This window comes from Taeniopygia guttata, chromosome 3 (genome assembly GCF_048771995.1).
Source record: "Taeniopygia guttata chromosome 3, bTaeGut7.mat, whole genome shotgun sequence".
Lineage (NCBI taxonomy): Eukaryota > Metazoa > Chordata > Aves > Passeriformes > Estrildidae > Taeniopygia > Taeniopygia guttata.
The window spans coordinates 25,676,345-25,689,752 of record NC_133027.1 but is presented as its reverse complement, the minus strand read 5'-3'; the positions used below and the strand labels follow the sequence as shown (position 1 = coordinate 25,689,752).

Genomic DNA, 13,408 nt, shown 5'->3' with positions numbered 1-13,408 from the left:
CTGAGTTTATCTGCAATGGAGGTGTTGTCTATAATTTGATAAGGTTCTCCCTGGGTTAAAAGAGGAGGACTTGCTTTTGCAAGAGGATTATATCAATTCACGTTTGCAAAGGTTAATTTCATGTGGAGAAGAACCACAAAAATGATTGCTATCTAAGCCTTTAGATGAGTCACAATGATTCTTTTTCCTTCCCTACTGGCTTATGGATTTCTATGCAATTAAAAGCCAGACACTCTGAACTAAATCAAACTGAATCAGTTATATAATAAGTCTGCTATTACAGGCTCTGTGTTCCGGGATCTGGCCCAAAGTCTTTAGATAAAAACCTGGTGCTGGAACTTCCTTTGTATAAGGCAGGAACAAGCACTGGAGTGCCCAATTTGGAAAAACATTTTAGTTTCTAAGTGCAGAGATAAAGTCTTCATGTTTTTTTCTTCCTCAGACAGAATGAAAAAAATTCAGCAAGAGTGAAAAAAGAAAATTGAAAGCTGCTACTCAATAGATGCAATCACTGATTAAGGTAACTGACACGTATCATGTGGACTCATCAATGACTTGAAAGCTGCTGGAATTTTCAGGTTTTAAAAAAATGTGAATTTTTAAATTAAAATGTTTTGATATTGATGTTACTGCTGCTATTTTTATTTTGGGCTTTCTGTCCAAACTCCAAACACCTGTCTTTTAATACTGTAAATTTATTAACATATTACTGATCTGGAGACCAATACTATATTGTGACAAGGTGCCTTTAAAGAATATATATATTCATATGCCATTTGTCCCTGAAAGCCAGCAGACAGAAAGACTACTGTGAAGAAAAAACATACCTCTCAGATAAGTAATTTCAAAAATACTGCAGCTGTGGTTTTGTAGCTTCAACTCAGTTGTTTTCCTAGGAGAAAAATATTCATATGGATAGAGGAATTAGCATTAAGGAAAGGATACTCTCACTAAATTTCAGATACCCTGAAGAGCAACCACTAAACCTTTCAGTAGTGCTAGGTACAAGAGCAGCAGTACCAACTAGCAGATAAATAAGAATGTTCTGAAGATAGGATGTAAGGAGCAGGATTATCCAGTTGGGTTCTTGCAGGCACTAAATGCATCAGAGAAATCCCTTCCTACACTGAAAATAGGTTGAGATCTTGTGCATTTTGAGTTTGCAGAGTCTTGTGTTCTCACAGGAGAATAAGATATTTCAGGTCAGGAGGAACATGTGGTCACTTATTCCACCTTCCTACTCCTGTCTTTTTGATTCATTTTAATTTTCTTTCTAAGTTATCAGATAAGGATTTGGCTTTTTGCTTGCCTCAAGTAAATTTGGTTTTTTCTTTAAGCTGCTGCCACTGTGCAAAGACGGAAGTAAGAGGCAGGGCACAGAGTACAGTTCCTGTCCACATAGGGAGACGTGAGATTAATCAGTGTTAAACTCTTGTAGCTGTTGCTGGGGCATATAATGCGCAGGCTAATTTCATAGAATCATCCATCTCACAGCATCATTTATTTCCAACAGAACTCATGGAATCTCTTCTGTATGCTGTATGCTTCAGCTAAGATGGCAAAGAGGAATAACTTTGAGAAAGTATTGCAATAATTGTCCATTCCCTGGCTTTTAGAAGTGTGTGATTGCCCAAGCTCATCTGGTTGTTGTTTTTTTTTTTATCTTCTTTTATTGATCATAGACATTTATACTACTTATTTTTTACTACGTAGCCCCTTTTAAATTAAGCCAAATTTTATTCAGTGTCTAAAGTTGTGTTAGCACTTCACTCAGCAATGAGAAAGTTGTGCTAAGTGACTATGCATGAGATAAAAACACTTTGCTTTTATCAGCTTTAGATTTGCGACTCCTCTTTTCCCAGGATGACCTATATATTATAATATAAAAGCTCAGCTCTTAGAGTGCACGATTCACAGTGTGATTTCTGACTGTTTTATATACCCCTATCCCACGTCCTCTTACTCATCAGCTTTACAAAACCAAGCAGTGACATCCTGACCTTATTAGACACAGTGGGAGTTTTGACATTGCCTTCAATAACACCGGGATTTCATCTAGGATCTTTGTAGCCTTTAAATGAAAGAGCCTTTGGTCTTTCCTTTTTGAGGGGGAGGAAGAGCACCGAGACACAGGGTGAGAGTGGTTATGATTTAACTAGATGTATCTCTTCTATCGTGAGACAAAGCAGTCAGTAAAATCAGACAGGGCCTAAACGTGAAGTACTCGGAATTTACTTGGATGGGAATACATTGGCTGGAATCTGCATAAAAATTTCTTTTGCCAGGACCTATAAAGACCTGGATTTAAGAAACCACATTGACTCATTTGGCTTGCCAGCTTATTTATAATTCTAGTCTCTATTAAAGAAAAGCCAGGTCTGGTTAATCAAAGTTTTAAATTAATCAGAGGTGAAACACAGTTACCCAGAGTTTTAATTTTAGAATGAAATTAAAACATTTTCCCTATTCATTCCTTTATGCCCCATGACTGATACTTTATTTCCTCCCTGTGAGCAGGAGTATAAGGAGTGGGAACCTGTCTCCTGCTGGGTTGCTGTTAGAGAGTTTTCTAATATCTCTCACAATATTTTGTGTACTGGACCCCAATGCAGAGGCAGCAAAATGCATATAGGGTTTCAGAGTAGGAAGTGCAAACCTAAGAAGAGCCAGCAGTGCTGGCTGCATGCACAGGACAAAAGACTTGGCCAGTGCAACCATATTCCTAAAATTGATGTCATTACCAGGATCACACTTTAAAACACCCTGCTGGAGCATGCTAACAGGACAACTACTCCATTGCCAGTATGCTGATAGAAAATTGCTGCTTGGTCAGACCTATGACTGATTCCTTATTTTCACTCCCTTTTCAGTTTGTAAGTCTGTTAAAAAATACACTGAGACTGAACAGCAGGGCTTTATTGTTGAGCTGATGCACAGAAGTCACATCTGATGGTATTAAAGAAGTGTCAAAATTGAGCCTTAGAATTAACGCAGCAAAACATATTTTCAATATTTCTTCCCTCAATTCCTGAAACACAGTCAGGGGAGTTATATATTGACTGATTAAAAAATGAGCAGCATTCAGCATGAGGTAAGCAAGGTGCCAGAGGCTCCGTGAGCTGAGTAGGTTGGTCTCTATTGCTTCATCTGTTTTGCTAAATTATATTGCTCTGTGACTCTATCAGCCATCCCATGCTCTCACCTCTCTATTCCACTCCATTCCATTCCATTCCATTCCATTCCATTCCGTTCCGTTCCGTTCCGTTCCGTTCCGTTCCATTCCTTTTCACAATTGTCTTTCCTCAACCACAGACATACATGTAATATATATATATAAATACCTCACCAACTTTATTAAACTTAGCTCTATACAATGCCTCTGAAATACTAAGGGTTTCCTTATGTTATAGATAGAAATGGAAGTTCACATACAGCAGGGTTTTTTTTGCTTCCCTTGAGAGCCAGGACAGCAATGTGCCAGAATAGAATCAATTGCCAGTGACTGAAAAAGTAACCAGATAAGATATATAAAATTGAGGGAATGGGGTTTTGATTTTGGGGTTGCTTGTTTTTGAATGACTGTTCAGACTGTTATGATCTTTCTCTTACAATGAGGTCAATTTTCCCTGCTCCAGTGGAGATACCACTCTGTTCTGAATGCCAGTCCTATGAACAGCTGTTAGAGCTGCTCTGGCAGCAGCTGAAACTGGTGACCTGGTGGGCCATGGTGGAGAGCCCCTTCTCACAGCTGCACAGCAGAATGAGGGCTGGGATCTGGGCACCCAGATCTCCCTCCTGACCCCTCACTCCTGTCAGCAAAGGCAATACCCTAGTGACCAGAAACAGACCTTCTGGTGGTTGTTGGTTAAAAAGTTCAGCAGTTTTGTTTGACCAGAGAAGTCATCATTTTTGTCTCATCTAGGTACCTTCAGGGTCCAGTAGCAGTCAAAAAAGACATTTTCAGGATCAGTTTTGGAGCCTAACTCCAAATTCAGCTGAAATCCTGTACTAATTTTGGTCTCTTGATTAATTGATTCTTTTCTGTGATGTGGAGAAAAGTCTTCACTCAGCCTTTACAGTTTGGGAAGACACAAGGAAATTGCCACAGATTGTAAGGGCTTGTGGCAAAGCCCTACAGTTAGTTAGAAGGCTTTTTATTGATTGAGTAAACTAAGTTCAATTACTTATGCTTCAGTGACTTTTAATAACAATTCCGCTCTTTCCCCTAATAGTTTCTTGATTAACATTTCTTGTAAAATTGAGATGTTGCCTTTAGAGCTTATAACAAACCAATGCTTTTTAACTCCCTGCAGTGCATGGACAGCTTCTATATCCAGATTTCCCTATCAGGATTCAGGCACTAACACTTCACAATACCTTGTTACCTTGCTTTCCTGGAGTAGAAGCATGTAGGCTTTTTACAGGAAGATGGGCATATTTCATCCTTCTTGTTGGGGTCCCTGGGTAAAGAAAAGAAGAGTGCGCAGGGGCCTACAGCAAGCCTCAAGAAGTTTCTGGAGTCAGACATCTTTACTCCCAACTGCAGATCCTGTTCAAGAGAGTTAAAAGTGAGTAGCAGTGATAACAGGAGGAGGAAGCAGGCAACAAGGAGCCCTGATCCTCTCCTTGGGATATATTTCATATTAGCAGTGGATGAGAAGCAAGAAACAGTAATGACTTTGGAAGTTTGACCTGTATGTGAGACTCAGCCTTACCATCTTAAAGATTTAACCACTAATTCACTGATTCGTATTCCTTGCTTGTTTTTCCTCTAAGTCTTAAGTGTGCTTTTGAGTCTGGCACTTAGATATATAAGACATATTTAGTAATATAACAGCTCTCTGAGGGGCTCAAAATTATAATTGTTTTGACCTATCCCACACTGATGGTAGTAGTAATTCAGAAATCACTCCAATGAGTGGCTGCAGTAATTTGTACCTGCTGTGCATAGCCCTTATCTTTGACCTTGGCATCAATGAAGCATGGCAGATCCCACAGGTTTTAAGACATAGATTAGCTCATTTGAAATTCTTACTTCAGTGACCTCTATTTCCAACAATGGAGCAGATTTTCTCTATGCTATAACATCAATGGATGTTCTAGATTGTACTCTTCATCAGTTACAAGCAGCTCTTCTATGCATTTTACTTGGTTATATTCTGTTATTGGTTATGACATAAAAATTTGCCATCACATCTGCTATGTTATTTAATGCCTTTGTTCTTATTTTGCAATGAGGGGTTAAAAACACAATCAGACCGCAGTTGCTTGTTTACACCATTTTGCACTCAAAACCAAAATGTACTGCATTTATTTTAATGCATTTGTAATAAAGAAACATTAATCATCCTTCTAATATCAGATTTTATTTGTATAATTTAAAATTAAAGAGAAGTCCTAAAGGTATTTTCCATAAGTTTAGAGACTAAAACATCTCTCAGAAAACAAAATTAAAATACATTGTATTTGTAAAAGCTACTTTTTGGGGGGGAATTTTGATGCAAATTATCTCAGTCAGACCTTTCATAATCAGAAAAAACCCAGAGCAATTATACTCTTTGTAAAGAGGTGATGTCTCTTATGCCATGAGTTATAACTGGTATAACTCATAAAGAGACCAGTTTTCTATCTGAGAGTAAATCATGGTTAATGGCTATCCATTTCAGTTATTACACATTTGTTGGGTATTCTTGTCATTTGGTTTTCTGTATTTTCTGAAATTAAATCTTATGCATAGGGATTTGAACTGTTGACTAGAATATTATTTCTAGCACTATTTGGTCTAAAAAAAAAAATATAACACTGTGGATCAGGATTCATAATTTTCTGAAAATAAATTATTCTCCCCCTCCAGCCCCATATACAATGCAAACTTTCATTAAAACACTTCCAGTGGGGTTCATGATGTTACACACGTGCTTACTAGTCTGCCCATAGCTCCTTTACAGTACTTTTGAGGACACTCATTTAATTTTTTCTGTGTATTGATCCTGAAACACATGAAGCAAACATTCAAGTTTGCAAAGACTCTAAGAGGAAGAAGCAAATTGGTTGGGTACTGCTGTATTGTCAAAATGACTTCTGTCTAACAGGAGAATCCTCAGACTGTATCCTGACCCATGTTTCACACAATTTGTCTTCTTTTATTCCTGCCAAGAAAAAAATGTTGGGAAGATCATCTGGTGTGATAGAAGTGTCCTATAAAACTGATCAAGTGGGAGAACTTGAATGATTGTAGGTTAATGAGATAATAGGTTAATGAGTTTCAAGGAAGACCAGGAGCTTATCAACATAATGAACAGGCAAGTCTCTAGTCAAGGGGGAATTGGTTAGGTAGGAAAAGGTGCAACAGAATCAGCAAGATTTTAGATGCATCTACCCTGTAAAGAGAACTATAGCAAAGTAACAAGGACAAAAACACGTATATGCAACACATATAAGAATGTAAGCAACATTATTTCAGCACCAAGGCTCAGCTGATCATTTCTATAACATCAATTCTGGGAATAATGCCACTTAAGAAGTTTGGGGTAGAATTTTATATAGCAAGTTATATGCACTTTCACTGAAACCAAAATATAATGACATTTAGACTCATTAAATCTCTACACAATAATAGAAGGGAAAAAAACCAAGAATATTTCCATCAGGCATGGTCTATGGCTAGCTTCTAAATTAACAAGATCAAGTGGAAGAAGCTTTTAGGGGAAAAAAGAGGGAAAAGTGTTTAAGTGTTAGCCGCATCATTTGACAGACAGGCTTTGATGTTAATGGCAGGTTTCTAACTTCTGATTCACTGAAGAAAGAGAGTAAGACTATACAACAGGCAAGCAGGACATGTCTTTAGATCCAGGAAGTTAAGACATAGCCAAAGAATAATGTTTTCTTCAGTTTTGAACAATTTTGGAAAACTGGCAATATGGCAGACATTAATCATGACATTATGCAGTGTTTCACTCCTAGAGAAAAAGGGAGACCAGACAATAGGAGAGGCCTAAAAGCTTCTGCAATAGTTGTAACTTCAATTTTCAAAGAAAGAAACAACTTGAAAATTTTGTCATCTAGAAGACACCAAACTGATAAGTAATAATGTCGAAAAGAAATCCTCATGAACCAACTAAATTTTTTAACATGAGAGCAAACCTGAGAGTTGGGTGAAAGCAGGTATTTTGAATTGGACTTTTGACTCTGTCCAATAAGATATTCACTTGGCTTCTTCCGAAAGCACGCTCTCGATTAGCTTCACACAAAATGGATACGTAATTGGAGAAAAAATATTTAATAGGCCAAAAGTTAAAGGATATAAGTACTATAGGGCAATTTTATGGTTGCATATTCTCCAACATTTTTACTTATTTAGGTTCCTGTTTTTCTAGGAACCTAAAAAAATACAATGCATTAAATGTGCAAGACGTGTGGTTGTGAGCTTACTGTAAGTGGAATATTAGAATGAAGGATCTTGACAGAAGAAACAAAAGCAAACAGCAACAATCAAAACAAAAGCAAAACTAAAAACAAACGAGTGAAAATACCAAGACAAACAATAGGGGAAAAAACCTACAAAAATCCTGTCCTAGACAGGAAATAGTGGCAATCAAAATCAAGTATACCTAGCAGTCAATGGCATGTCGTATCAGTGCAAATAAGAATTTAAATAATTACTGTTTACAAAAAGATATTCAATTGTACTTAAATAATGTTACTGAAATACTAAAAGATAGAAACTGACTTGTTTAATATTAATCACAGAAAGTAATAATTCTGCTCTTCTCAGCACTATATGACCTCCCCAGGACTGCCATTTCCAATTTGGACGTTACGCAATCAAAAAGATGAGCCTTTAAGAATTATTAGACAATAAATGTGGAAACATAAAAATGTGATTTGGCTTTTCAGGAGAAATCTGTGGGAAAAACATAATGGCAAGCTTAAAAACCTGCTGAAAAAGAAGGAAGGGGAAAAACATTTTCCATGTCTACTGAGAATGAAACAAGTAGTATGGACTAGAATTGCAGCAGTGGAAGTGTACATCAGACAGGTGGAAAAATATCTAATGGGAAAGACAGGTAAGTACCAGAGTAAATTGCTTAGCAGTCATTACTGCATCTTCCTCTGCAGGCTTTAAGAACTTAACAGACATCTGTCAGGACTAGTTTAGATACAGCCAGTCTTGCCTCAAACTGGGAAGTAAAAATGAGATGGACTTTCTGATTCCCATCTCATTTCCTGTGATTCTGAGAAAAATTCTAAAAAAAAAAAAAAAAAAAAAAAAAAAAAAAGACTACAGGTTAAAAACACTAGGCTACATTGGATAACTTGTGTCAGTGTCATCAGAGAAACTACTTGTTTCCTGCTAAAATATGTGTGCTTTATTGATATCTTCCGCATATTTTAAAATTCAGCATTAATTTCTTGGTCTACAGCATATATTCCAAATTCCTCAGTTCTGTCCCTTTAGCACAACCCAGTTTGTGGTCCTGAAAGTTTGATAACATTTCTCATGCAATACAGTACAGGGCTTGTACAGTGTAACTAGTCAATCATACTTTCATCCCAAATGTTTTCAAAAAGACTTTTACTTGAATTAAATATCCTTGAGGTCTAAAGCGATATTCTCTATTATTGTGAGCCCCACTTGAACTTCTTCCTGTGCTGGACTAAGGCCATCCATGACTTCCTGGGTTTGACATCATATTTTGCTTTTTTTTTTTTTACTGGAAGTACACATAGGCTGGAATGAGCTGTAAATTCTGGTTGCCTAATGGATCTCTATTCTACTAAGAATTATGGTCTCTCAGCTGGAAACATATTGTTTTGTTATCTCAATAGCACGCAGGCAGTTATTGCTTTTTGACTGTGAATTTTGTTTCTGTACCTCTAATGTGCTTGTCTTCATGGCAATTTCATTACAGAAACAAGAGCTTCACATGGTTTTGATTTTTAATTAGGAAGAATAGTGTTCCATATTTGTTCAAAAGCTCTAGACTATTACTCATTGGCATAATTTGACTCATGTTCCATGCTGCAGAAAATGGCATAATCTAAGCCAGCTAAATTTTACCTCTCATGTTTCATTCAAAAGAATAATCCAGCCTTCATAGGTGTAAAAAGAAAACAGTGCTCAGGATGAATGTATGTGTTTCTCCTAGCCACGGGAAATGCATAATGGAAGATCACTTAGCAATCCCATATGCTTTTTTTCAACATTCTTTATGGATCCAGTAATAATGCCTAATGCAGCATCTTGTCTGGCAGGTTTCTGTACAGGTGCATTAGGAAGAAGCATGAGAAACAGTATATACCCAGTGATAGTATATACCCAGTGATTCCTCTTAGTATTCTTTCTTCTCTTATTAATTTTATTAATTATATTTCTATTCAGAAATATTTTTTATATAATTGATTGTCAAATACACCTTTTATAAAGAAGATAAGTGTTACTAAGCAGTGATTAGGGGAATGCCCCATGAAAACATTTATTTTTTATATAACTCACTGCTGGAAAGGAAAGGAATATTGTCTGCATTAAAGTCAAATTTCTCAGTGTAAGAAGAAAGAACAAAGTTTCTATTTTTGTGGCTTTAATACAATTAGGATATTGTAAATGTAGCCTCAGGAGTGGGAGCCACCAGCTGAACAAAGAAAGTGCTGCCATCTCCCAGCCAGGTATATGCCTGTATTTAGTTTTTCAACTGCATCTTTTATACTCGCCATAAACTGTCTTGCAGGACACTGATTTTGAGACAATCTAAAAGGAAAGGTTCTGACAGTACCCAGAAGTACTTCCCAGAGCAACCAAGGTGTGCTAACATGCTCAGGTTAGCTTAAGAGTACTTTCCAACAGGTGCTATGTAAAAGAGGAGTCTTCTGCTTATTGTCAACAGCCTGGAGAGTTCCTTGGCAAAAGCAAAAGAGGAATAAAACTTGGATATTTGGGATCCTTAGGGAACTTGCAACCGATGCAACAGTACAAGTCAGACATCAATGAACAGGAAAGAAGGAAATGCAGTAGCTAATAATGTCACTTGGTCATGTCTGTGAAAAAAAGAAAAACATCTCTGAAAACACTCTCAAAGTTCCTTCCAGATACAGCCTGGAAGAGAGACATCTGTACTTTAACACTCATGATTCAGATCTAACTAATGTTCAGATGCAAAAAAAACTATAAAGAGTTAAATCCAAATAATTTTCAGACCTGAGGCAACAGTTTAGGGAGAGCCAGCAGCACTGCTGATGCACACTAGTAAGTTCTTCAGCTACACTGACCTGTGCCCACATAGAAACACAGACCAGCCTTACACAATTTGGAAACCTCATACCCACACGTCTGAACATGTCAGAATCTGTGGGTATTGATGCTTCCGAGGTTGTAGAAAGTCTCTGTCTTTCAGCCCCGTTGCCAAAGAAGAAGTCATTATTCGTCTGTGCTGTTTTCAAGGTTGTTTATTCTTGCTTATCTATAACATGTTCTGCTGCCCTGCCGCAGGTCTGTCCTGCAGGGCAGCGTGTGGGGCTCTGCCCCCAGTGGGATGTTACAAACATTATATACCAGAAACTACGTGTGCTATATTTACAATAATGTGCCAATATCTATCATCTACGTTGAACAGTGTGCCCCCAGCCTAAACCAAGAGAAAAATGCCAACACTACAGTGAAACATGGAGGGCATGAAGAAGGAGAAAAAGGACAAGACACACCCAATTTCCTCCATCTTGTCCCCTTTGAACCCCTAATCTAGAAACCTAAAATTTTACTTTTGCACCCGTGCCACACTTAATTATTACTCATATCAAACACTCAGAGCTTGTAATTCATCCTGTAAGATTGAAAACTCTTTTCCATGGACAGAGATCAGAGACAGTGTCTCTGGGGGCTCTGCACAGGGGGTTCCTGACCCCTGCCAGGGTCCCAGGCCCTCCAGGGCAGTCAGAGGGAAGCTCTGGATTCCCACATGAACAGACTTTATGAACCCCTTCTCTTAGAAGAAAGGTGGGAAAACAGCTTAGAGCATAAGCAATGCATGATGTTGGTGCTTGAGAAAGTGCCACATTAGATTAGGTTCTAACACAGGAATAAACCTTAATAAATACTGTTGCTTACAGTGCAATCAGCCCTGCAATTTACAGGTGCACTTTTTTACTGCACAACTGGAAACTGGACTTCCCAAACAGAGAGTAATCACCAACTATGAAGTGAATTTGGAACTAAGGAGGGCTGGGGGGAAAATGCAGTAAGAAGGATAACTACATGAAAATGGATTAACAGAGCTTGCAAAAGGAGCAATGTGACTGAAGCTGTGAGTGGCTGGAAAAAGAAAATTTACATTTGAGAGAAGTCTACTGAACATAACTTTGCTCAGGTATCTAAAATGACTGAGATTTTTCTGCAAATGCCTGACTGGTAGATGGGAAATGACTGAAACAGTATAATAAGAGGGAAAAAGGCAGCTGGTTGGGCCTCACCCAACAGTAGACTTCTGTCCACAGAATTACTGTGCCATTGTTTATTATTTAAATGCAAATGCTAACATGCCAGGTAGCACCTCAGTGAGCTGTGGCTTGGCTACACACTCTTCCATTAGAAACTCACAAAACTATCTCTGCAGGTGAACTCAGTGTGAACAATAGAATTAAGGACATTTAATTTTTTTTCTTTGGATTACTTTTTTTTAGAGAGAGGGGTGGCAGTGTGTTATAAATTGTTCTTAAAGTATGTGTGAGGTCCAGCAAATACTCAGTGAAAGACCTCAAGCCATTTTTAATAAATTTCCCCCAGTGTGACTCATCCATTTGAAGCGATATCCGGACTAAATAAATAGACTCCACAACTCGAGGTAGTTATGAAGTGGGTATGTATGGGAGCGCTCGGCACAAGTGAGATAACTCTCTGAAGTCTTGTGCTCCGAGCTGAAGTTTGCCCCCTGACTTTATTCACAAAGGTGTTACATATGCAATACATTACACAATTTTTCTATGCATATTCAACCCCTGGCCCCGCCTGTCTTCGCTTCCCATGCTAAATAGGTCCACGCCTTTCTGGGCACGCGTAGTTCTTTGTGAGGGTTTCTTATGGGGGTCCCTGGTGGTCTTTTTATTTATATCCTAGTCTTCCTCAGCATTGAACTTTTGAACTCTCCTCCTCTGCGCTTGCGCTTTTGGTCCTTTGCTCTCTTATCTGGATAAGTTCATCATTTTTGACATGCTGGCGACATAGGGCTTCCTCGTCTGGGGTCTTAGCATTCTTTGTCCATTCCGGTATTTGTCCTTTGCAAGCAGCTTTAGAGATCTTTGTTTTTCTTTCCTATGCCCTTCTGTGCAGGGGTTTTTTAAAATTCAACACACAATTCTACAAACATAATACATTCATTTCTGATACACTCATTTTTGATACATTCTTTTTATACATCTATTTTTGATACATTCATTTTGTTAGTTTAAGTGATCTCTGGAAAATCTTTTGTTTCACATTGTGCAATAAGGGGTTCTTCAACCCTAACAGGAAGTAAAATAAGGTCTACTTCTGCTTGCATTTTTAGATTAAATTCTTACATATTTAATTAATATCTCTGTGGATCTTCTACCATTAAAAATGGCTACAGCTGGAAATAAGTTATTAAAGAAGGATTTAAGCTCATCACTTAAAAAAACCAAGGTAAAATCAGCTACAGGAGAATGATGTTTTAGAGAAGTAGGGACTATTTAAGAAAACATAACCCTAATTTAAATTGAACGTCAAAAATTCATTGTAAGGTATGACTATTTGTCTTTTAAATTCCAGATGAATTCCATGGGTGTTCAACAGTGTACTTGCCCATTTCAATATAGCAGAATCATCTATTTTCTACCAAACTGCTGGGTGACAGGAAAGTCACCTTTCTTCACTTTTTCCTCCATTTTGAAATAACATTAATGTTTCTGCACATTATGAAGGTTTTCTTATCAAAGCTTTTTAATATCTTCAAGATATTTTGAAGATTATATGCTTGACACTTGGCAATTTGATATATTTAATAATCAGAATTAAGAAATCCACTTGGGAATATTGAATACTTAGACATCCAGCTCTACATTCAAAAATATCAATCACTAAATTCTCAAAAATACATAGCTAAAAAAAAATATAGGTGTATATCTCTCCAAGGCACATAATATTACCTTTATGAGAGACAAAATCCATTTGAACCAGTACAAATATTCCATGTAACATCTTCTCATATTTCAGGACTTTCTATTTATGTTCTAAATAAGAATTTTGGAGGTTAAAGGAAATACATCTTAGTAAGTCAATGCCTTTTGGCAATCCACTGTTTCATTCATTTTGATGAATATTTCATAAGTGAGAATTGTAAGACCTTGATGTAAGATGAAACAGAAGTGTCAAATGCTTAATATTAAAATACAAATTAAG

At 37.3% G+C, this 13,408-nt stretch overlaps 1 protein-coding gene across 1 annotated transcript in view; it reads right to left on the bottom strand.

The window, feature by feature from the left end:
- TINAG (tubulointerstitial nephritis antigen) overlaps positions 1–13,408 on the bottom strand; it is a 78,511-nt gene that overhangs the window by 16,136 nt on the left and 48,967 nt on the right. Inside the window, exons 10-11 of the mRNA XM_072926453.1 lie at positions 4,386–4,549; positions 828–892 (exon numbers count right to left, since the gene is read on the bottom strand). Of these exons, the coding sequence (XP_072782554.1) occupies positions 828–892; positions 4,386–4,549 (229 nt within the window). The remainder of the gene's footprint in view (positions 1–827; positions 893–4,385; positions 4,550–13,408) is intronic.